The sequence below is a fragment of the Pan troglodytes genome, chromosome 1 (genome assembly GCF_028858775.2).
Source record: "Pan troglodytes isolate AG18354 chromosome 1, NHGRI_mPanTro3-v2.0_pri, whole genome shotgun sequence".
NCBI lineage: Eukaryota > Metazoa > Chordata > Mammalia > Primates > Hominidae > Pan > Pan troglodytes.
The window spans coordinates 65,207,001-65,233,169 of record NC_072398.2 but is presented as its reverse complement, the minus strand read 5'-3'; the positions used below and the strand labels follow the sequence as shown (position 1 = coordinate 65,233,169).

Sequence of the window (26,169 nt, the reverse complement as noted above, 5' to 3'; positions counted from 1 at the left end):
TGAGGCTGGAAAGGGAGTAAGGGCTGAGAAATTGTAGGAGGCGTGGGAGGAGGTCTCTGCAGATCATTCAGGGCCTTGTGAGATACGTAAGACTTTGGCCTTTTCTCAGAGTGAGATGGGAGTCATGGGAGGGTTTCTCCCTTTTTCTTTTTTCTTCTTCTTCTTCCTTTTTTTGTTTTTTGTTTTTTGTTTTTGAGAGACAGCGTCTTGCTATGTGTTGCCCAGGCTAGGCTTGAACTCCTGGGCTCAGGAGATCCTCTTGCCGCAGCCTCTTGAGTAGCTGGGATTGCAGACATGTGCCACCATGCTTGGCTTTTTATGGGAGGGTTTTGAGTGGAGCAGTGACATGATCTGATCTACATAAAGCAGAATTGCTCTGGCTACTGGGCAGAAGCTGGGGACCATTTAGGTGGCTGTTGTATTGATTTAGGTTACACTTGATTTACACTATCCAAGATAGTGTAGTTGGAGCCAGGGTGGAAGCAATGGAAGTGATGAGAAGTGTTTGGATTCAGGATATATTAGAAGGGCAGAGCAAAAAGGATTTCCTGATGGGTTGGGTGGAGAAGAGTTGGTATGTCTGCAAGATTTGAGCCTCAGCAACTGGATCGTGTGCTCTGCCACACACTCCTTTTTATCCATGGCCCTTTTTGGTGTGCAAGTTATTATCAAGCAGTCACTCTGATCCCAACTGCAAAACTGTAGACACTCTGGTAGCCAGGAGAAATACTTCTGTGGTCTTCTGAGCCATTGCTCAGAAGATGCTACCAGGTTAGTTAATGAGAGAGAACTTGGCTTACCAGTATAAGTTACTTAGTCTTTCTTGACACCTTCTCATTACACATTTGGCATCACATTCTGGGGAGGAACTGTGATAGGTGTTGGTGCCATCCAAACCTGCACCTCAGCTCTGAGTCTGAAGAATGCAGGAAAAGAGCAGAAGAGTAGGAGGAGCTAAAGCAAAGATAAAGAATAGAGAGATCTGGAAACTTGTAGTACAAACCACTTTGAAAAGAAAACTATCAGGAGCAGTAAAATGTGTATCTTTCCCTGGTGTTTTCCCTTTTTATATCTACCTTTCATAGCTTCCAGTTGAAAGATAAAAAGATGTGATATTTCCACAATAACTGGAGTGGGAATTAATGGACTAACATGGAATGTAACAAAAACAAAGATTAAGTCCCACATTTAGTAATTGAGAGATGGCAAGAGAAGAGTTTATGGATCCTTCTAGTCAGATACATAGAAGATACACTGGCTTTCCAAGATCCCACTCTTGCTTGCACCCACCGTAATCTCTCCTACTTAAATAAACCACCAAGCCTGCTGTGAGAGAGTACGAGGACATAGTTTGCTACGATGTTGGCCAAGTATAGAGCTGAAAAATCTCACCCTGTTTATTTATTAGGAATCTTGTTTTCCATCCTTGCCTTGCTCATGTGGGGCTGAGTAAATCTTAATCTGAGTTCTTATCTCAGGAAGAGCAAAGGGTAGCCCTGGAAGCCTTCTAAATAGCAGGTGCAGGACAGAATGAAGAGGAAAAGAGAGGGTGGAGACCAGTGGAAAATATCTTTGAGAGGCCAAGAAATCCATAAGGCTGATGAGCTAGAGAAAGGAGCAGGTGGATGGGTGAGCTGGTGCCTAAGGGCGCAAACTGGAACCTACTGGGATGGGATGATAGGGAGACCAGATGGACTGGCGTTGGGTCAAACCAGATGGTGGGCTTTTATTTTTAAAAGGATTTGTAAGTCCTAGGAACAAGGAACCATAAGGGTACTTGGCCTTTAATCCCATTAGTAGAAAACAAAAGTGTGCTCTTTAAAAATGTAAACTCATCAATTATAGAATTTATCAAAACTTTGGGACAGACTACTCACTTGTGAAACCCCAAGGAATCTCTGGATTCTGTATTGATGGAAGGAGAAACTGAAGAAATAGTCTAGGCATTATAAGTTAATTAAAGACTCCTCCTTAATAATTTAAAGTGCATTTACTAAGTTTACATTCCAAACCAAACAAAATATGATATATTTGTATGAAATAGGCTGGCTCACATGTGGAGTTGGGAGAACAGCTAGCAGTGTAAGTAGGGACTGATGAATTATTGAGTAAATTTTGAGTTGGTAATGAGAAAATTTTTAAAATTTAAGCATCTATTGCTTTCCCAAAAATCAGACCCCTGCACCCCACCTCCCCAGTTGCTGTGTCTAGAGCAACCTGGCCTCAGTATAGCTACAGCTGCTCTCCTGGTTGCTAAGACATGAGAGCTTTTACTGTAGTCCTTGTCTCTATCCCAGCCTTAATTTTAGGGTCCAGAGCTGTTTCCATAATCCCTCTACAACGGACTTATTTTCAAGGAGACCAGACTCTTAAGTGTAGCCTGGAGCCATCGGTTTGTGCTCCCGTGTGGCATGAGTGTGGATGCTGTGCCTGCAGAGCCATGTGTCCCTTGCATAGACACGCAGAGGGGTTGGACGGGAGGGTTTGGTGTGCTACAGAGTTTATGAGGAATCTGCCTTCTTCGTATTATGTAATAGCCGATTCTCCTGCTGATAGGAACACCCTAATCTAAAAAAGTCAATAAATGTTAAGTGTTAATATTAAGAGAAAGTTTTAAGTAGTGTGATTAGTTGTTAAATGACTTTTCTGTTTAGAATATGCAGATATATCCATTAAGTAACTATCAATAATACTGCATCATTTTCAATGCTATTTCATAGATATATCTTTCCTTAATTACTTCTGAAAAGTATAACTGTCACTTTGTAGTTGAAGTTGAATAGAGTTGCTTTCCAACACCACTGACTGTTTTTGCTTGCTTGTTCATTATTATCTCTACAGGTATGGAAACCTGACAAGCCCAAACTGTGAAGAAGATGGAAGCCAAAGTTCATCAGAGTCCAAAATGGTGATCAGGAAGTGAGTCTCCCTTTTCTTTGCATTCTAAGCTCTCAGTCAAGACAATATCTTAAAGTAGTTTAGTAGAGTATTTTATTCCTTTGAATGTTGCCATGATTTTTTTTTCCATAGTGCATACAGAGGCTTATTTTTTGATTACCTAACAATATTCATTTATGTATCCAGTGAAAGTGTCTTAAGTAACCGCTGTCTGCCAGGCATTGTGCTAAGGTATACAAAACAAACAAGTGAACAAAACAAATGAACAAAATAAACAGTCCCAGCTCATAAAAAGTGTGTATTTTACCAGAAAGAGACAAAGAGTACACACAAAAAAGTGAAGAAGAATGAAGCAGGGTCTGAGGGCTGGAGCGTTTGGCTATGTGTAGGGTGCCCGGATTGGGCTGTCTGGTCTGTTGGCACTGGAGCACGCCAAAATGAGGTGTGCCCTGAGCCTTGCAAATAGCCAGGCCGACAGACCACGGGAAAGCCTCTGAGGCAGGAGCGGTGTTTGAGAAACAGCAGGGAATTGCATGTGGCCGGAGCACGTGCTAGGGGATGAGCACTGTGAGGTGAGCAGGAAGGTGGCCACTCACAAGGGGACTCATAGCAACTTGGGGAAAGATGTTGAATTTGATTCTGAGGAAGATAAGAAGCACTTAGAAGGTTTTGAGAAGAGTGCTGTGGCCTGACACATCTTAAAAGACCCGCTCTGGCTCTGTGTCCGGAAAGTAGCCTGTGGCAGTGTGGCTGGGGGCAAGGGTGGGAGCAGGGAGCCTGGTCAGGACCCTCCCAAGAGTCCAGATGACGGCTGCTTGTGGTGCGGGCTGAAGCAATAGCAGTGAAGGTGACCAGCCTTTGCAGAGATCTTCCAGGTGTTGGTGGCAGGACAAGCTGGAGTGCATGGGCTGTGTGAGAGAACAAGAGGAGGCCAGATGCTTCCCAGGGTTGCGGTTTGAGCAGCGGAGAGACAGAACCTTGGCTTTATAAAATAAGGAAGATCGAGGGAGCAGGTTTAATGGGGAGTGTGTATCAGAAATTCAGTCACAGACATAATTAGCTCAATCTAGATTTCAGGGAGAGGCATGGAATGGAGGTATAAATTTGGATGTCTTTAGTTTATACATGGTATTTAAAGCTATGAGACTGAATGTGGCTTCCTGGGAACTAAGGGCAGATAGAGGAGAGAAGATCCAGAGACTGAGCCTGGTTCCTTGGGTGTTTAGAGTTAGGGAAGTAGAGCGTCTGGCAGAGGAGACTGGAACAGAGCAGCTTTGGGGAAGGATGGGGGAGGAGAAAAAAGAAGTTGTTGTGTCCCAGAAGACAAGCAAAGAAAGGATTTCAGGGAGGGAGTGACCAACTCCCTCCAGTGCTGCCCTAGATCGAGTGTGAGGGTCTGAAAAGTGACTCCTCCTTTGCAGTGCTGCGGTCTTTGGTGACTTGACAAGTGCAGTTTGGTGGATGGAAAGGTGGGCAAGAGAGAATGAAGGGGATGAAGTGGGGACAGTGAGTCTTGTTAGAGGAGGAGCTTTGCTGCAAAGGGGAATAGAGAAATGGATGGAAGATGGGGTTTTCTTTGGTTGTATATGTGTTTTTTAAAAGATGGAAGATATTTTATGCTGATGAGAATGTCCTATGAGAAAACATCCATGATGCGGGGGTGGGGGCCATTGTAGGGGTGATGTTCCTGAGTAGATGGAATGTGCACCTGGGTGCCTGAAACCACTAGTGTTAAATATTCATTTTGGGGCCAAAAGTCTGGGGGGAATCCTGTGGAATTTTTAACTCCTCAGAAGAGTTACTGATAGACTCCTTTCTTCAGGAGCTAGGGATGTGAAAGTAGAAAGCTGAGTATCTTTTTTAACTCCTGAGTTAGGTTCCATGTAGTTTTACAGTTTTATTCAGTGGATCATAACTTTCCAGAAAACCCGACATACCAGTGTAGGTATTTGAATGTCAAGCACAAGGTACAGTGGGAGGAACAATTCTTTTGTTTTTAGAAGGGCTTGGGGAAGGCCTCTTGGAGGAGGTTACCTTTGATCTGGGCCCTGAAGCATGGTGAAGATTTTGTTGGTAGAGCCGTCTGGGTATAGGAAACAGTGGGACCAAATTGGGCAAATGCAATTTTCATGGAATTTTGGGGAACAACACAGAATTGGTGTGGCTGCTTCATAGAGTACATGTTAGGTGAGAGGGGAGTCAGTGGAGCTGAAGCTAGATTGGACTTACTTCATGAAGGGCATTAATTTCTTGCAGGAGAGTTTGGACTTTCCCTGGTAAGCAGTGGGCAGTCAGCAGTAATGAATTTTTATAGGAGGGAAACAATATAATCTAAAAGGTGATTTTTCCGAATGGGTTAGACATAGAGCCTTCTCGCTCAAAGTGTGACCATGGACCTATAGCATCAGCATCTCCTGGGTGGGAGCTTGTGAGAAATGCAGACTCTCAGGCCCCACTCAGACCTAATGGATTAGAATCTGCATTTTAACAAGATTCTCAAGTGATTCCTAAGCACTTTAGAGTTTTGAGAATCATAGGAGTCTATGAAAACTCACTAAGATAATGATTTTTTTAGAAGAACCTTTTTATAATGGACATTTTGGAGCATATACAAAAGGAGAGATACTGTAAGAATTGAGTGTAATCTAGACTTGTGAGCAGATTCAGAAATAGACATGTTATTATACACATATTTTGGAACTCAGTCCAATCTAGAGCTGCCATTCAATTAGCCACCTGAACACTCTGAGGAGAGTCACAATCTGAAAAATATCCAGAGCTGGCCGGGCGTGGTGGCTCATGCCTGTAATCCCAACACTTTGGGAAGCCCAGGAGGGAAGATCACTTAAGGCAGGAGCTCAAAACCAGCCTGGGCAACGTAGTGGGACTCTGTCTCTACAAAAATTTTTTTTAAAAATTGCTGGGTGTGGTGGCACATGCCTGTAGTCCCAGTTACTTGGGAGGCTGAGGCAGGAGGATTGCTTGAGCCTGGGAGGTTGAGGCTGCTGTGAGCCATGATCGTGCCACTGCACTCCAGCCTGGGCAACAGAGTGAGTGAGACCTTGTCTTAAAAATAAATAATAATAATAAAAAATCCAGAGCTTCTCTGTCCCATGAGGTGTTTTGAGATAAAATAGATTTTTTGGGAAGTAGCAGTTAAGAAAATTGCACCCTGGGTATGAAGAGTCATGTTCATTCTTTTAAAGTCTCATTCGAATTCGTTGTATACTAGGAACACTAATGTGAATGAAACTCCAAGCTAAGCTGTTTTAAAGGGTTTTAGAGTTTTAAGCATATGAGGGCTTAACAAAGAGCTTCACACAGAACTCCCCTGAGGGGTCCATCCTCTGGGGACAATGGTCCTTTCCTAAAGTCTCACAATAACTTGGTGGAAAGTTCTTGACCCTTTTGCTCAGACTGAGTTGCCTTTTAAAAAATTATGCCTGATGAAAATATGCCACTTTATCTTATAATGGGTCGCTCTGTCCTACAGATTCTGGAATGTTAAAATCCCTTACTGGTGACCTCTTTCTTCCTTCCATTTCCCTTTCTTCTGTCTTTCTCACTGTTTTTTCCCCACATCTTTTATTGTTTTTCATCTCACTTCACTATTATTTTTTGGCTCTCTTTTTCTGAAACTATGCTTCTCCTGATCATTTCTGTGCCTAGATAGGGTCACTGCTTTGTCTTTGTCTTTGTGAGAGGAAATCAGGGAAGCACCTTCTCCCATCTGTATGTAATGTATTGCAAATTTCCTGGTCATCCCAGACCTCTGGCATCTGACTTGCAGCAATGATTGAGGGCTTCCTGATGACCAATAGATGTGTAGGAGGTATGGCAGTGGTTCTCAACAGGGCGATTGTTATCCTCCAGAGGACATTTGCCAATGCCCTACAGACATTTTGGTTGTCTCAACTTGGTGCGGGGAGGCTATTGGCAACTCATGGGTAGAGGCCAGGGATGCTGCTAAACGTCCTAGCATGTGAAAGTTTCTTGTATTGGTTCGAACCCTAAAAGCATGCCAACAGACAACACAAAGCGGTGTGGAGCAACACACTGTTTTAATGAGTGCCTGGGTGCAGGCGGGCTGAGACCTAAAATGACATCAGCCCCAAGTGAGGACGGGACAGGGGCTTTGTAGTCCTCTGTAAACAGGAAGTGTCCCAGTCTGACGTGACTGCTACGTAGTATCTGGACGGCCTCTTTCTCGGTCTTCAGGGGTATGTGTCTTCCGGCCACGGTAGGTGTCTTCAGGCCAGGGTAGTTGTCTTCAGGCCAGGGTAGGTGTCTTCTGGCCCGCTGTCTTCCTGCTTCTGCTATCTTGCTGATGCGTGCTGCTGGCGCAAGTGGCCTTGAGCCTTGGGACTGGGCCTGAGAAGGGAGGAGTTACTCATCCCTTCAAGCTTTCGGGCCCGGGGGAGAATCTTTCAGCATGCACAAAGTAACTCTCCTCTACCCCAACAAGGAATGATCTGACCTTAAATGTCAATAGTGCCTAAGAAACCCTGCTATGTAGTATTGAGGCTCTACTTCTCAAGTGAAACTGTCTTTATGAATACCTAACATACATAAAAATAGGAGCAGGCCTATTTGGAAATTTCTTTATTTGTGTCTCTTTTTATAAGTAGCTGAATCAAATGTGGAAGTGATTCAGAGGCAGCCACATGGAGAGGGAAAGGCCCTGGTGAAGGAGCCTGGAGAACTCGGATCCTGCTCCTTCTCTATCACTCTGTCACTTACCAGTCATCTGACCTTGGCTTAGTCCCTTCACCTCCCTTTGTTTCAGTTTCTTCACCTGAAAAATGAGTGCTTGGAATAAATGCTCGCTGAGGTCCTTTTAAGTTCAGTGATGTCTAAGATAAAATTTATTTAGCTTTTTCTTTCTCTCAAAAAATGAATAACAGAAACAGAGATATGGTCCACACAGCATAGTGGACTTTTGAGAGTACGGTACCTTCGACCACTTTTCTGTGTTGGAAAGTGTGTTACCAGTTTTGAAGAGACAGGAAGAAACACATACACAAGCTTTGTTTGTTATTAGTCATGACATCACAGCTGCTCACTGGGGTCATGAATAAAGAGCTGAGCTAAAGCATTGTCTTGTGGGAGTAAGGCAAGGAGTGGCAAAATGCCCATTGTTTTCTTTTGCTATGAATCTGTTCTCTTGTGATTTCAGGTGGAAAACCGACAGCAGGAATCCAATGACATTCAAGAAGTAAACATCCTGTTTAGGGCAGTTGCCTTCAGTTTTGCAGACCTGGGTGGAGGAGGGGATGGGGACAGGGACTCACTATTGGATTTAACCATGAACAGAAAAATGCCCAAATATTGTTTGTTTTCCCGTTTTTGTTGTAAAGCAAAGAGCAACCCTTACATTTTATACAGGCTCCCAAGTACCAAGTAAAATCTTTCCTGTATTTCCAAATATGGATTTAAACCTTTCAGAGGGTAAAAGAACTTTAAAGAAGGAAAATGTGGAAATACAGATGAAGCATTCAAGATGGAAAATCGGTTTCTGATGTCTTGGACCACAACCGACTAGTGTTCTTCATGCATTTAAAAAAGTATCAGATTGTGCAGGGACTCCCACATGCGGAGTACTTGTAATTCCAGTCCAGAGTTCAGGCTTTGCACGATGTCAGGACCCTCTAAAGTTATCTGGCTAAGACAAGAATGTCTTCAGTTGCAAAGGATTCAACTTCCAAGGCTTCTGGATGTTGGAATCTTTGCCTCACGGTGATTTCTGATGGTAGGGCTAGACTGATTATATATAAAGGTGTGCCACATTTATTTCTAGGATTCCTAAATTGGCCACTATTTATCAATTAGGAAACTCACTTTCTATGACAGAAGAAAACATTTCTGCCTATATTCATTCTACCCGTGCCCTTTTCCTGCTGACATTTTTACACGATAAAATGCTATCTTTTTAAATAATAAAATCTGAACCAGATGGAAAAAGCGAATTGTCTCTAGGGCAGATTTATTATAGTCATTGAATTCAGAAATGAAGAGAATGTAAAGAAGGGATATTAACCATATAGAGCTTTTACAACACGAATCTTCATTCTCTGAATTTTATATGAGATGGCCATATCTCCCTCTCTCTATATATAACTTTATTTAAAGAGATTTAAAACTCCTCAAGAAATGATGCTTTATTTCTTTCCTTCAGTGACTATTATAAGGTTGAAATTGTTTCTGTTTTCTTTTCTTTAATTGAATCTCATCAGTTTCCTTCTGGAGTGCCAAGTTTTGTTTTCTCAAACTGTCTACCATAGTAGTACTTCAAATTGTTGAAATCGTTCTGCTTTCATTTCCACATATTCAGAAGATACGTATATTGTTCTTGTAATCTTTTCCCAGAAGTTGTAAACAGTGACACCAGATTTCAGTCACTGGTAAAGGATCATGTAAATAGTAGTAATCCAAGACATTGGATACACTTTAAAGAGAAAGGAAAGGAGTTAAAGGAAGTTGGCTGTGTTACATTACTGCCTCAGAAACTTCACAGTGGAAAGTTAAAAAATCTTCCCAGAGAGTTTGCAATCAATATTCATTCCTGCAAATTCAGATGCCCTAAGAAGGCAATTGAAATTAATTGGAGTGATTATAACAAAAATGGGGAAAAGGAGGGGGGGTGAAGAACAGCAAAAACAAGATTTAAAACTCCAATTTAGAAGAATTAAAAGTTATAATGTGAAAGGAATTTTTTTTTAAAGTGAAACAAAAGAAATGAAGAAGTGATATGCCATATCGAAGAGTCTGGTATTGTCTTTAAAATATCCCTACAGGACAAAGAAGAATAAAAACCATAGTTTTACAAGTCATTAGCATTCTAAGTCAAGTCTGCATTTTAGGGACATGGGTAGAAAGCCCTGAGCAGAAACTGATGTTCTAATAGTTGAGGAAGAATAAAACAACATTGATAATCAATGGCTCAAAAAGAAGACAGATCAATCATACGAGTATCTCCTAGGGTTTTCTACATTAAAGAATGTCTCTTTTAGAAAGGAAAACAGACATCACAATTAGACTGTATTGTTTGATTCACTGCACAGCATTGTAAACAAAGAAAATGATGACACTGCCCTTGCCACCACCATTGGCTACAATTTGTGGTATGCTTACAAGGCATTCTGCTAAGTACTTTATATTTGTGTCTTCTTCAACCATCACAAATATGCTGAGATATTGTCCTCACTTTATAGGATATAAAGTGAAGCTTCAGAGAAGTTATGTATTTTGACTAAGATCAGGCAGGTGGTTAAGTGACAGGTCTGATATTTGAACTCCCGTCCAACTGACTCCAAGACCTGGGTGGGAAGCCCAGGCATGCCATTTATAGAAGAGCGTTGGGATCTCGGATACTCAAGATTTTTCTCCGCATTTGCCTGTATCACCATAATAAGACTGCGGAAGTACACGAAGAACTAGATTACAATATCATTGTTGTGACTAATGTTTTAGATTGTTATTATTCTGAGATCTTTTGTCATTATTTCCATTGCTCTATGCTGTTTTGCCTGGCTGTTGCTTTATTATTGAATGAATACCCTGAGCAAGGTTCGCACACAGCTGTTAGAAATGTGGAAGCTAGACCTTTTTCCTGGGGAAGGAGATGGGTTGAAGGATGTGAGGAAACAAGACCAAATTAGGCCCATCAAAGGAGAACCTGCTTCCTGTTCCTTGTGCCTCGTAGCATCTGTCACTACCAACGGAAACTCAGTTCTAGTGGTGAAAACTATAGAAGGCCTCAGCCATTTTTTTCAATGGAGTTCTATTTATAACATGAAAACTCCCTTCTTGGACTGTGGGGAATGAGTTATTGAGGTCCTTGAAAGATAATTTTGGTGACTGACGATGTCCTTTTCTAATAATAGCTAGAATTTATGGACTACTTAGTAGGAATGGTCCCTGTGTTAAGTACTGTACATACTTGTTAAATCCTCATAATGATTATGTTTTATTATTCTTATTTTACAGAGGAGGAACCTGGGGCGTAGGTTAAGGAACATGTCCAAGGCTACACAGTGAATAAATGAAAGAGCTGGGATTTAACCGAGGCCTTAACCTCTGTGCTGCATGACCTTTACTATTTTTCCTCTGATAAAAATGAAAATATTTCTCTTAAGTACTTAGCTTGGGAATGAAAGACAGGTGTGTAAATAACCTTGACTTTGGGTAATTGGCCTCAGGCTTATCCATCCTACTCCGGGCCCTCTCCCACTCACATTTACTGTCTTTCTGTATGTCTTCCTTTCATAATCTTTTTCTTCCTCCTTCTTGCCGTGGAGGTTTTTTTTTTTTTCTCTTCTCTCCCTTCCCCATAGTCCCTGCGTTGCCCTTGCCTTCTTAGTGCTTAAATCTGACTCTGGCTTTGTTGGCATTATTTCCCTGGTCTTCTCTCAATCTCTTTCACGTCTCCTCCTAGTATTTGAATCTCTGTTTACCAACAGCACTGAAATGTGACAATGTAAAGTGTAAAAAAGCAACGCAGGACAACCTTGACAAGTCCAGATAATAATATTTTCATCCTTTCCAGGAAAAAAACAAAGAGGAAAGCTTTGTATCTTTCTTTGTTCCTTCTCATCAGGAAAATCATCTAGCTGGAGGTCTCAGAGGCAGCTTCTATCTGGCAACCTTCCCTGAAACAGAGCAAAGCTGTTCTATGATTAGGAGAACAAGGTGGAGGGTCCGGCCCAGAGTCAGGGTCAAGGTTGACTTAGGCTTCAGTTCTTGAAGGACAAAGTGTATTAGATCCTGCCCTCAGAGCTTGGCAGAAGTTACTTCATTGCTTGAAAGGCCCACCGTCTGTGTAAATCTTCTTACCTTTTCATTATCTGCAGCGAAGACAAGATCCAGTTCTCAGAGAATGTATTAAAATAGAAAAACATTTTGCTGCTTTTGATAAATGGTTCCATGTCTTATTTTCTGCTGATGATTAAGTACAAAAAATTATTATTTCAAATAGATTGCTGGGGAGAGAAAAGAACTCTAGATGGATAGTGTTATTCTTTTTGTCATGGTAATCCTATTTCTTGGCTCAGAAGTTACACATCATGGGAGAGGTGACTTCATACCTGAAAAAATTTGTATTAAACGTTTGACCAATTATAGAGTATTTTACTGCCTATGGAATGTTAATATGATTTAATACGTTTACCTAAAATCTGCATTCATTAAAAAATCTGTGATTTGCGCATAATCGCTGCCTAAATGCTTGCCTCAGCCCTCTCTGCATTGCGTGCCTGAAGATCCGTGGGGTGGCTAGAAGTTCTGAACCATTTTCTTTTATCTCTCAGCCAAGGTGCATCTGTCTAATGTCTTCTAACCAGGTGTTATTAGGTGTGATTTTTGGTTGGCTGAGAAATCAATGAGTGGCCAGCTGCGGTGGCTCACGCCTGTAATCCCAGCACTTTGGGAGGCCAAGGCAGGTGGATCACCTGAGGTCAGGAGTTTGAAACCAGCCTGGCCAACATGGTGAAACCTGGTCTCTACTAAAAAGAAAAAAAAAATTAGCCAGGCATGGTGGCACGTGCCTGTAATCCCAGCTACTCGGGAGGTTGAGGCAGGAGAATCGCTTGAACCTGGGAGGCGAAGATTGCAGTGAGCCGAGATTGCGCCACTGCACTCCAGCCTGGGTGACAGCTCTGTCTCAAAAAAAAAAAAAAAAAAAAAAAAATCAGTATAGCAGATTTCATCATGCTCTTTTCCCCCAACTCTTTATATTTTTTAGTTTAACAGTTCTTTAAGTCCTCTACAAGTGTTTGGCTCTTTCACCGCAGAACCTCTGCCTCATTGCTGCCCCAGAGTCCTCATCCCACTGACTCCTAACCCTCAAGATCTCAGCTTTCACATCATTTCCTCAGGGAGACCCTCCCTAAAGCCTTGACCAGGTCAGCTCCCTCTGAAGTTCAGTGCTTCCCTGGGACCCTGGACTTACTGTATTGTGATGCTCATCGCATAAATTGTTTTTGTGACTCTGGGAAATAAAGGGCACTCAACAAGTATTAGTTTAATTGGTGAATGAATTTCTTAGAAGCAAAAATCCTAGAAGCTGCTTTAGTATGTTTCAAACAGTGACATCTGAGCATGTCTTCCTTCCCCTATAGACGATTGCAGTCGGTTGGAAAAGAATCACACACTACAAAGTTTTGTATGTTGCCAAGAATGCCTGAGGTAGAAAACTCAATTTTGGTTGTCTCCTCTGCTATCAGTTTTGGGCCCCTGGCCTTGGCCACCTACCCGGCATACTTGCCCTTAGGACCGAGGAGTTTTGTTCTGTGAGCCACCAAAGATTACTTTGGAAAAGGAAGTCACATACTGGCTTTTCTCCAGACTGAATTTAGGTTATGTCACAATTGTAATCATCCAGTTTGGCTTCAGGAATTACTTCTGCCTTTACAAGTTATTCAAGAATCATCTCTTGCAGTTAATACTACAGTTTGATGTCTTTGATTTGTCCTAGAGAGGATACCTCAAGGTATATGTATGTGGGCACGTATGTGTGTGTGTGTCTTGTGTGTGTGTTCACAGCAGCCATCTTCTTCCAGCAGGCCTGAAGTGACACATGTCATAGCATGGCTTGTATTCTGTGTCATTCTTCTTGTGAGAGGTGGCAGATTCTTTGAGTCAATTCCTGTGAGTGCTGATGGATTTTCGCTGAGCCATTTTACCTTTTCAATCCCTTCCTTCTATGACTTCTGGCAAGTAGTTGTAAGACTGTTGATAATTATGTTTCTCTCCAGGTATCTCAAAATGTCCTTATTGACATTATATCATTTGAAATCACAACTGATCAGTGTCAGGTAGATGAAGAAGGTGTTATTATATCTCTTCCCCAGAGAGGGGGGTCAGTGGAGTTAACTGACCTATCCAGGCTTCCTTAGCTCCCCGGTGGGACAGCCAGGATGAAAGATAGAGTTTTCCTTCTCCAGGTCTCCAAGCGTCCTGTCTTGGTCTGTGTACAGAACCAAGTGGCTTCTGTAGTCTAACAGACATACCAGACCTGTAAATTTGTGACTTCAAACTAGAATTTCCCTTCAGCTGTAAGATTCTTTACATCGCCCCACTCTGTTCTGGTTAATATATAAGTTAGATCTTAGGACTGGAGCCAGGCTGGGTAAGACCGAAAAGCCATTGGCCAGTAATCCTGTTTTTCTTTTCATCATTATTTTGCGATGTTGCTTTCTTTTTTGAAATCTTAAAAGTTTCGCATTTGTATCTGCTTCTAAATCTATCAAGAACGGAAAGTTTCTTCCCAGGACTGGCACACACAAAGCTACTGTGAGCCTTGGGCAGGTGTCCAGGCCTTTCCAGAAAGCTTCCCTGCCTGGTGTGCTGAGAAACGCTCTGCCGATGAGGAGGGCAGGGCTCTGCCTCGTGTTCTATTGTGCTGTTTGTGTATGTCTTTCCCTCTCTCTGTTTCTTCGTCCTCCTCCCCCTTCATTCCTCTTTTGTGTGAAAATGCTTTTTTCTGGCTGATTGAGTATCTGAGTTTGTGGTGAACTTTCAAAGCCTTCTTAGGCTAAGCTACAGGAAGGTCACTGTCACAAAGAGTAAAAAAATGTATAGATCGCCAGAGCTCATTAAAAACATCAGATTGAGGAACACAAAACGTCCACCTAAGGGCAAGTCTAATGTGGACGAAGGCTCCTCTTTAGAACTCTCCTAGTTCTTCTGAGGCTGCAGCTCTCCATAGAGGTAAGTGCTGTGTGCCCATCAGAAATACCCACACGAGCATGCAGAGATGGAGGCAAGGATGCACATATTTTGTAGTTGTGACAACCTGAAAATAACTTAAAATACCTGCCTTCCAGTAGAAGAATACTTAATTATGGTGTGTCCACATCATGAGAAACAATAAGATAGATCTAGAGGTAATGATGAAGTATCTGTAATATACTGCTCAGTAAAAAAGCCCATGTTGATTTTCTATCTATCTATCTATCTATCTATCTATCTATCTATCTATCTATCTGTTATCTATCTATCTTTTTTTTTGGAGATAGGGTCTCGCTCTGTTACCCAGGCTGGAGTGCAGTGGTGTGATCACAGCTCACTGCAGCCTCTATCTCTTGGGTACAATCAATCCACCCACCTCAGCCTCCTGAACAGCTGGGACTACAGGTGTGTACCACCACACCTGGCTAATTTTCTGTATTTTTTGTAGAGATGGGGTTTCGCCACATTGCCCTAGCTGGTCTCGAACTCCTGGGCTCAAGCAATAATCCTGTCTCAGCCTCCCAAAGTGCTGGGATTACAGGCGTGAGCCACCACACCTGGCACATATTATGTATATTTAAATATGTATACATATCCACAGAAAAGCCTAGAAGGATATATTCTAACAGTTAACAAAAGGTCCTGGGAATGGGATTAGGATGAAGGGAGAGAGTAGGTATTTTGCTTTTTTAGTTTATGTACCTTTGTAAGACTTACTTTTTTGCAATAAATAATGAGTTTTATCATAATAATTAAGGATCACAGGCATTTAAGAAGTGAATAATATATTAGCATCACTGACTCTTACCTGTAATTTTGTGTTTCCGTCTGGGTGTTCTTTTCAGTGAAACACTGTCTTGTTGTTAGGCTGCTACTGTTTTTGACTTGAGTATATGATATGAATTATCACCTCTCCATATCTGTTTTTCCATCAGTGTCATCATAAGAGTATCTTTTCACTGAAATATTAAGAAACATTAAGCAAGTATAGTGGTGTTAATTAGATTAATTCATCCCTCTTTTTAAAGGTGCAAAACTCTTTTTCTGTAGAAGTCAAGCTGATGTAAATGCAAATATCAGGTTTTCAATTAATTTCTGGCTTTCTGGAAGAAAGTGAAATTATTGTTTATCATTTCATTTAATCTGGACTAAATATTTGGAGTATTGAATTATTTCTATGACTTTCATTTGATGGTTTCATGTATCTACTTTAGATGCAGATAATTGAATATTATAGTTCCAAATGCTTTAACGTTCCACATTAGTGAAACAATGATCTACACCATAATGAAAACAGTAACACATTTATTTTCTTTCTGTTTGTACTTCAATTCCAAAAGTTAAGCATTAAATTGGCTTTAGTCATACTTATGCTTTGATGATAGTCCAGCTTCTTGGTGTGAAATCAAGATGTGAAGAAAGTTAGACACACCTGTGAAAGCCCAGCCTTCAGTTTCACATATGTGGGTAATAACTTAGTCCAGTTATAGTTTGTTAACTAAAAAAACAATTTGTTTGAAGTATAATTAGGTGATAATGATAATTTTAAAATGTGCTAAAAAATTCTTTTTGGCTGAAAATTTTTGGTAAAGTGTTTAGTTAAGATGAGGTGTTGTGTCTCTGTCAATAAAAGATGCATGGATTAATGTATAGTCCCTGTCATCTTCTCCAGCCTTCAGCAGTGACTATTCCTGGACTGTATGGGGTAACTGGTTGCTAGGCAGGCAGAGTGTTCTGTTCTGTTCTCCTTGTCTGTGGCATGTGATTGAGTCAGGAGTGTTGGTAAAGTCTTCTTTGAAGATGAAGCATAGAATAATAGCATGCAAAACATTTTATCCTTTTTATCCTTCAGCTATTTGTCTCTAGCCTTCAGTGAGTGGGTGCCCCAACCTAAAGACAACATGCTGTGTTATTACTAACATACTGGAGGGAGCTGTGCACATACAAATGACCCTGTCTCTTTTTGTGCCCTGGAACCTTGTCTTCCCCTAGGTGGACTCTGTGACCCACAGAGCCATCAGAAGAAATCACCTTTGCTTATCAAGTTTTTGTTCTTTATCTTTTAAAGACATAACTTCTCTACCTACTGTTTCTGCTACTTGAAGCATATTCCTCTCATTGTAATTTGAGAAACAAAAGGATAATTTTATGAGGACATTTTCAGTGTTCATGCTGAAGCCCTGGTGATCCTTGTCAACTTGAATTTATGCATTTATCTTTCCATACTCAGGCACTTCCTTTCATCAGATGGATTTCTGGCCTACCGGCAGTCAGTTATTTCCTAACATATTAGGTGGCAGATTTTGTGGGATTTAATTTGAGCATAATCTTATTGTGTACAGATTGCTTTGAAGTTTCTTTAGGACTCACTAAACCTTCTACACATCAATTTTTCTGCCCTGTATGGGTTTTTCCAAAGTTTAGCCTCCTTAAAACAAACAAACAACAACAACAAAAAACCTTATCAGTTTCACGGCAGCACTCCACTTAAAACAATAAAGTTTAGTTTGTTTTCAAGTGATTTAAATCCATTGATGTTTCTAGGAACTTTTGGATGAATGATCTGTTGACCACCCACCCAAGTTTCCAGGGGTGCCCCTGGGGTCCACCCTGGTGTCCAGGGATTGCTTTGCCTCCCCACAGCCAGTTGGGTACAGTGACTCTCCATTTCTCTTTCTCAGTGCAATCGCTTCCATACTAAGGGCCTGGCTTGACCAGTGTGCAGAAGACTTCCGAGAGCCCCCTCACTTCCCTTGCTTACAGAAACTGCTGGATTATCTCACGCGGATGATGCCGGGCTCTGACCCAGAAAGAAGAGCACAAAATCTTCTTGAGCAGTTTCAGAAGCAAGAAGTGGAAACTGACAGTGAGTACTTGTTTGTTCCCAGGGAAAAGGCTAGATTCTGATTCTCCAGCCTCCATGCTGGAGAAAGGTTCTCCCTGTGCTGGCTAATAGGAAACCTTGGTACCCTCAAAACAACATGCTGCTGGAGGATTGGCTTGAGTATAAAATTCTCAAGATTACTGAAGTACTAATTAGAGAGCCTAGAATTTTAGACAGAGAAGGGTATTTTCAAGACTACCTAATCTGGCTCCCTCATTTTATGGATGAGGAAACTGTGGAAACTCCAGCTCAGAAAAATTAAGTAATTTCCTGGGGTTTCTTCTGTTACCAAGAAGAGGGTCTCCTTGATGAACTTTAATCTTCCCTTATCAACATGTACCATGCTGAACCTGAATTTGCATTTTATTACCTGTTTAATGGCTCCTTCTATCCTTCCATCACAACCACTCCCGTCTAGCAGTCAAGGAATGAAGTCTAGTTCTGATCCTGCCCTCCCAAAAGCTTGGAAAAGGTGTTTGTCCTTCAGTATGGAAAAGCATCACTGTAACGGGTCCCCTGCCAGTGCAGATTGTCATCATTTAGCATCTCTAAGGGCCTCATCAAAGGAAGTTTCTGCAGATGTTTTTCCCTATTTGAAGAATTGACTTCCTATTTGCAAGGACAAAGGAAAGGCCACCACTGCAGGTCATGAGGTGCTTGGAACTATTAGGCTTTGAAGAAAGTCAGAAAGAGGCTGGGACAGGCTTCCAGTGTGATGTTGTATCCTCTCACTGGGGTGCTGGGTGACAGTTTCCATGGTGGCTGACCCACTTGGAGCTTCTGACAGGCATTACCCTGAAGGGATGCCTGACTTCATCAGTAAGGGAAAGGAAATGTTCCTCAGCACCAATAAGGAAAGCTGCATCAGCTCCAAAGAAAATAGACCTAAATTCCAAACAATACCTGCTGAATTTCTTATGGATGGGGGTCCCAGAGAGAGGGAAATGCAATTGCATCATTGGAAGCTGACTGCCAAATACTCTATATCTCAGATGACTTCATCTGCCAGGAATGTTTGAATACCAGGGGCACTCCTCCAGCTGCGGACCTCAGCTCCCTTCAGGGCCTCCATGCCTGGCTTTGTGCTGGAGTGGGAAACGCTGTGTTGGAGCCCAGCTCTCCCCACTGGGGCTGCCCCTGGCTCTGAGCCTAATTGGGGAACCGGTGGGACCAGTCATTCATTGTTTCCAACACAGGGACTGCAAGGCAGAGCTCATTTGGCAGGCTGAGGCAGGGGAGAGGGAGATTGCCTCAGTTCCCATGTGCTTGTTTTACCCAATTTTACTCCTGCGGAAGAAGCAAGCTCTCCTATATGTTTTTAAAAAGTAAAATTGTGCTTCATGTTGTTACTTATCTCTGGAGGAGAATCAAAAGCAGAAAACAGTGAAGGCATGGACTATGCCCCAGAGAGAAAGGATCATGTAATCTTCATGCACAGCAACATTATAGACACACATTGGGCTGCTGTGTTTGCTGAATGAATGAATGGAAAGATCAAGCCTTAGCACATACCCTGCTCCTTGACTGAAGTGGGTTAGGCTCTGCATTGCAGGGCAAATGGGATATATTTATGTATTTGTTGATAAGACGAGGGAGAGGCCCTTTCTGAACCTTTATTTGGGATCCCAAGTTTCTAATTACTCCACTAAATTAAACAGTGCCAGAGTTGTATGGAGGAAGAATGATGAAATTAGATTGCTTAACATCCTCCATGTCATGGGGTTTTAGCTTCCTTTAGCTTGTACCTGTTTGTGTCGCAGACTCCGGGGATAGGCAGTGATCCCCTTCTACGTTTTTCAGTCATAACCCAACCCCATTGGCATCTGGAACTTCAAGTCCAGGGTAAAGGGGCAATCCTCAAATCACATACCTACCACCAGTGTAGGCAGATAACCACATGCTGCCCTAAAGGGGAAGTGGTGTAGGGTCCACTCTCGGAAGCTCCTTTTCCCTGGAAAATGAAAGAAAGCCACTGTGACTTAATCCAAGATGCCCAATAGTCTTTAATTCTACAAAGAAAGAAAGAAAAGGCTCAAAATATAAGCATTCTGGGGGAGTAGTAACATGCCGATTTACATTTCTGCTAAGATATAACTGAATGTAACTAGAGTTTTCTTTCCTTGAGAACAGGTTTGACAGGAAGGAGTGTGAGGAGTGTGAAGGGGCTGAGGTTGGGAAACAACCCGAGCACTGGGGAAAGGTTCCAGGAAAGGAAGGCTGGGGATTTAAGTCAGAAAACCTTCATCAAATTCCAGTCTTTCAAAATGGAGACTGGAGGTCCTATTCCAGGTGTGGGCTCTTCTGCTTTTTATTCGGAATCCTGGGTACTGATTTTCTCTTCTTCATGCTGTGCCCTATGTAATTTGCTAATTGATGATCTTGGCTGTGATAGGTTCAGGTGAATTTAGTTGAAGACTGTTCTGCTTCATGCATTCTTAGCTTTGGGTGGAAGTTGAAAGTGACTCTGAACATTTTGAGAATTTTGAGGGCTTCGTCAGCATTTCTAACACCAAAATGGCTCATTTTATTGCCCAAAGTCATACCTGCCTTCATGGCGAGTCCTTCCAGGCTTCTGGTTATAAGTCGCCCAGCAACCAAATATTGCATGGTTGGGGTTTAGGAGTTAGTTGGATTAGTCCTGGAGCTGATCTGATCAAAAAGTTTGAAAGAGCCCTAGACAAAGGGCTCTCTCTAGATTTTGTCTATCCTGGCTCTGTCCTTGGCCTAGGAGCCAGTGATTTGTCAGAGTGAGAGCATGAGGGCTCTGATCTTAATAGAGAATCTAAGAACAAGCAGAGATGGGAAGATCTCCATTGTTCTCAGATGCATTGTGCTTGTGGTTGTCTCCCTGTGGCTGTTCTGGAGGATTGGCCCTCTTCTTCCTAAACAAGGAGTAAACAAGTCTGATGACTCTATAAGCAAGATTATATACACTGGCGCCAAATTACTAATCTTTTCCATATGTGAACAGATGGGCTTCCCAACACGATCTCCTTCAGCCTGGAAGAGGAAGAGGAACTGGAGGGTGGAGGGTCAGCAGAATTCACGTGCTTCTCAGAAGATCTCGTGGCAGAGCAGCTGACCTACATGGATGCAGTATGTCTTCTCTTTGTGATCAGATGTACTTTCACTTAAAACATAGGGGAGTGATGGCACTGGTGCCCCGGTGACAGCAGTGGGATAATGTGATTTTAAGTCTTCTTGAATCCTTGAGACAGGCTGCGCCTGCAGATACAGAGTTAAGATGTGTCTTGAATCAATCATCTGAATAATTCAGGCCTGAGCTCTTCTTGCAACTCTAGGAGAAGGTGCTTTTGGAGCTCAAGACACAGAGGGAAATAAGAATTCGAATCCCTGTGAAACAAAATCTGCCTTGTTCTGTGGGTATTTTTCTCCCTTTACACTCATAAATATTTCAAGATCTGAACTGTTTATTTGGAGGATTGTAAAGGGATCAAAGTATAAGTTAGAATAAAATAAATTCACAGAATCCACATGTGATTGTATCTGGCCCCTCATTTCCACGTGTGCTTTCTGTACTTTTGAAGTTTGAATATTTTTGTGAGCTGGACATATTTGAGTATGTCAGTCAGATTTCATAGGTCGGTGTTAGATGGTAAATACAAGAGGACTGTGAGGAGTTATCGTGGTGGCTTTAGCTCTTCTGCTTTATCACTTTTAACAAGGCAGTGTGGAACAGGGTGGAGATTTTCCTTCTAGTGAACATTATCGATAAGTATATTAATTATTTACTTTTGTCTGTTGAAATGGACACCATGAGACAAATCAAGTAGAAAAGGATTATCTGGCCATTCACAAAAATACCAATTTACAAATGACCCAGATGACATGCTTTGCCATATGAAATGTCTGTGTTGTCCTTAAAGTCAGTTCCTCTTTTGTTCCAGCAACTCTTCAAGAAAGTAGTGCCTCACCACTGCCTGGGCTGCATTTGGTCTCGAAGGGATAAGAAGGAAAACAAACATTTGGCTCCTACGATCCGTGCCACCATCTCTCAGTTTAATACCCTCACCAAATGTGTTGTCAGCACCATCCTGGGGGGCAAAGAACTCAAAACTCAGCAGAGAGCCAAAATCATTGAGAAGTGGATCAACATCGCTCATGTAATTGTCTTTTATAAAATATTCTTTGTGTTTGGTAGATGCAAGAGACTGCTCCATCACTTCGTTTAAATGGTTTAGCTGTTTGGTTGAAAAGGCAGTCAAAAGACCATATATGAGAGCCCACTGGGTTTTTGTTGTTCTTCCAGAGTAAGAAAAAAGTTGCCTTTCTAAACTTGGCAGCTTATTTATTTTCCTCTTTTTTAAAAAATTGGACCCCTGCTCACTTCTTCCCAGTTATGGGCTCTCACACTGCTACCTCTCCAGAGTGAGACATTCTGTCTGCTTTCCCCTTTGTATTCACGACAAGACTGAGTGTTGGTTTCAGCACCATGTTCAGTAAATATAAATGTATGGTCTGCATGTCAAAACAGACTGCCCTTCAACCCAGAGTGATTACCTATGCCCCCTCCCAGTACCTGGAGGCATTACATCTTCTGCAGTTTTGAAGAGCTGGTACTTCTTCAGAGTCCTGAATCTCTTTTCTAAAGGACTGAGACACTTACAGAGATCTCATATTAATCTGAGGTCATATCTCATATTAATCTGAAGTTGGAGGGGAGGAGTCTGTTCCTAGGCCTGACTCACATTCTTCTGAGTGTTGGAGTCTAGTCTCTTGGATGAACTGCTTACATACCATAGGACCTCCCCTTCTCAGCATCTTATCTCATGACTGAGAAAATGGCAACAGTGTGCAGTCAGTGGGCCACCAAATATTTTGTGAACTCCTAATGTGTGTAAACCACAATATTCTGTACTTAGGGGACATACTAGGATAGAGCATAATTATTTGTTTGCAGGAACCCGTACTCAAACAAGGAAGCTAAGATATACTGGAATTATCTCAGCCTGAGACAGTAGAGGAGTAGGGCCATGGGAGATAAGCACTGTAAAAGTGGGGGAGAGAGAAATCATTTCTGATGGGATGATCAAGGAAGGTTTCATGGATGAATTGACATTTGAAATTAACTTTGAGTAACAGATAGGATTTTTGGTATTTGAAGATTAGAGAGGTTTTTTTTTTCTAGGCAAAAGAAATTACATCAGCAAAATAATGATTTTGAAAAATTATTAATATGAAAATATCATATTAATTTGTGTTCTGGGCTCTATGGGTAAACTCTCAACCAAAACACATTTTGCTTTATGTCCCCTTAAATATATTTTTCCTTGAGCCCCTATTGATAGGGCATAATGTTACATTCTCTTTTGTTGTCTTTGATTAAAGAGCAGAGAGACACAATTGTGCCAGATAATTTGCCTTGAGTCTTCAGGTGGTCTGTTATTACAGACTTCTTAGTGTATTATGAAAGTCAGCAAGAAACAAAGAGTGTAAGTTGCATAAACAACTTCTATTTCTCCTATTCTAAATCGAGCTTATTGCTCAGCAAGTAAGAGATACAAAAGAAGTTGTGAGTGAGATATAGTGTAGAAGTTCTCTGTTTTTTTAGAATGATAAGGAATTTTTTTTTTTTTGCCATAAGTGTCACAGCATGTCTCAAAAGCAGACTGTCTACCCCTAATTCATTCAACTACTTTGGCTATAGTGACAATATAGCATCTGTGTATGTGACATAGTGGGGCTCAAGCGATGACTTTTGGTCCAAATTGAATGTAAATTGTGCATTTATGTAGTAATAAGAAATGCAAGTTGAATCATTTGAAGTGTATTTCAAATCCCATATCATGTGCTAGTAAAGCCAAGGGCTCTTACTTTTTTTTTGGTGATATCACTTCCTAATACTGAGTATGTTGTATCTTTTACAATTGTGTAGGGAAATGTAATAAAATAATGAGGCTCACCAGTGGTTTGCTACCAAGATTTATTTTACCTTTCCTGCATTCATCGTAGTCAATTTCTATTGAAAGGATATTTGAAAAAGAAAATTTTTCTGACCTAATATGACTATATTTTCTTGGACTGCCCTTAATGGTATGTTTTTACTTTTGCATCACATCTCCTGGAAGATGCCTCTTTTTCTAGAAATGGGACCAGATGCCTTTTGTACTCCTTTAAACCCTTAGTTTAAGCCTCTTTTTGAATAATGTGTTCCATGTGTTTATTTCAATTTGCATGATGTATCTGTTCCTGAGTTCCTTTTTTTATTGCAAGTTTCCTGATTTTTAGAATATAACTTTTGTGAACCTTTGTTGAACCATGCTCCCATAGGCTTAGTTTCCAGATTGCAATTCAGAACATTTATCTTGTTCTCTCTCTCTTCCCCTCCCTCCCTCCCTCTTTTCCTCCCTCCCTCCCTCCTTCCCCTCCTTCCTGTCCCTCCCTCCCTCCCTTCCTTCCTTCTTTCCTCCCTCCCTCCCTCCTTCTCTTTCTTTGTTTCTCTCTTTCTCTCTCCTTCTCTCTTTCTCTTTATATCTTTCCAAATAAGGGGAGGAAATTGAGGCATTTAAAAAGGGTGGACATGACTTTTATTAAGTACTTTGGCATTTACTCTAAAGAAAACGTTTGAGGGTTTGTTTGGCATAGTTTTCAGTGTCCAGATTTTGGCATGCTAAATTAGAGTGCTGTTTTTCCTTCGTATTCAGGATTAACATTTCTTTGTGAAGTGATTCTCGAAGTGATTTACATTTATGCCCAATCACTCTGGGACTTCTTACCTGAGATACTCTACACAAAACCAAATACGTGCTCACATGGTGTACTCGCTTGTAAACACTGGGCCTAGTACGCTGTCATGTGCCTGTATATGAAGCATCTCCTTTGACATAAGGCCTGGTCCAGTCTCCTCACGTTGCTACCTTCCCCATGCCAGCCAAGAATGGGACTTTCTCCCTGTCTGTTTTGCTGTCCCTGCTATTCACTCACAGGACTTTGACTCCAAGGTCACTAACTGCTGATGCTACAGGCTCCTTATGGTAGCTTAAGTTTAAATAGGGAGCCTCTCTCCTTACCCAGAAAATGGCATCCAGAATGTTTCCTGTTCTCTTTCTATTTTGTTTTAAAACATTGCCAAAATGAATTTTATTTTAAAAGGCCGAGTTATTTTGGAAGCATTGAAATACCAAGGTGTTTTTGAATGTTTATGGTTGCAGGACAAGCCAATTTGAAACCAAATGAATGCGTATAAAAATATCCCCCCTTGGCTAAGAGCATAAAAGCCAAAGTTCAACTTGTGGTGAATTTTTATTGCCAAATTATATACACCTCTGTGGACAAGGGTTGGTGATGAGATGTTCAATACCATCTGACCTCAAAGTGGCTGCTGCCCAGCTCATTTTGGGATCTAAAGAAGATCTAAAGTGCATATTTTTAGGACATCTGTGTGCTTTCAGCAGAAGAAAGTTGCTCTTTCTAGCATAGCTCTGTAGACTTACCTCCATTAGTGTTTTTACTAGGAAAGCTGGAAACTATAAAACTGTAACAACAACACAAAAAAATATATTGACGGGAGAAAAACAAGCATACTGTGCCAAAATCTATAAAGTGTTTCGATGACTGGGGTGGGAGGAAGGAGCCACTTTTTGATGTTCACTATTTATACAGCTGCCTATTTTGTGGTAAGAATTCATAGCAGCTGTGATACCTCTAAAACAGGAAACCACCAAGTCACTGTAATATTGATAGTTAAATGCCTTTTATGTTTTAATCACTCCCCATGCAGGAATGTAGACTCCTGAAGAATTTTTCCTCCTTGAGGGCCATCGTTTCGGCACTGCAGTCTAATTCCATCTATCGGTTAAAAAAGACTTGGGCTGCCGTCCCAAGGTAAGTTCCCAAGTGTTTGCTCTGCTTTTCTTTGGCCGGGATAATTAGTGGTTGTGATGAGTCCTCACCTTCAAAGCTTGTATCGCATAACTAGAGAAACATATTTGAAATCCTCTGTGTGTTTCAGGCAGGGTGCATCTTACACATAATCATTAATGACTTTTGAGGCAGGGCTCCTGCAGAAATCAAACTCATTCTAAGTATACCAAAGCCAAGATTATTGGCTTTGGGGATGATTTGAAGGATGTGCTTATTATCTGGATTTTGAGGGATAAGGTTGTGGAGTGATGAAGTTACAGCAATTTGCCATTACTTCTGGTTATTTTTCAGCCTCACTACAAAGCCCTGAGCTATTTTAGGACTCAAGGGGTAATGTGTGCAGATAGGATATTAGTTCTTGATGTTCAGTAGGAAACTATTTAGTTGTCCTTTTAGTTTCAGCATTTTAAAAACTATCTTATTGGCATTAGAAACCTTTAAATGTTCTTTCCTAAGTACCTGAAATTATTAACTGGCCACATCCTATGCTGTTTTTCTTCATATTTCTTGGTGCAACCGTTGGAATAATTAACAACTTGGTTTCCTGATTTTTGCACTACTGCCATCGCTTCCATTTCCGGAACTTCACTGTAGATCAAAGAACTTTGTGCAAAGGAAGGAAAGGTGAGGGAGGGGGCAGTTCTGATTCTCTGTCACTACAGATTTAGAGGCTGGGGATTGTGTCATGAGTACAACTAGGCCAGCTACGTTCAACAAGTTTGCCCAGGTTTGAACTAGTCAGGAAGTTAGGCTATATCAGGGAAGAATGTATAAAT

At 41.4% G+C, this 26,169-nt stretch overlaps 1 protein-coding gene across 6 annotated transcripts in view; it reads left to right on the top strand.

The window, feature by feature from the left end:
* Nucleotides 1–26,169, top strand: part of RGL1 (ral guanine nucleotide dissociation stimulator like 1) — a 291,692-nt gene that overhangs the window by 226,425 nt on the left and 39,098 nt on the right. For all 6 annotated transcript variants that reach the window (XM_016933982.4, XM_016933977.4, XM_016933978.4 and 3 more), the window contains 5 exons: nt 2,842–2,919; nt 17,307–17,491; nt 20,481–20,605; nt 21,418–21,633; nt 25,251–25,354. In XM_016933982.4, coding sequence (XP_016789471.1) covers nt 2,842–2,919; nt 17,307–17,491; nt 20,481–20,605; nt 21,418–21,633; nt 25,251–25,354 — 708 coding nt within the window. The remainder of the gene's footprint in view (nt 1–2,841; nt 2,920–17,306; nt 17,492–20,480; nt 20,606–21,417; nt 21,634–25,250; nt 25,355–26,169) is intronic.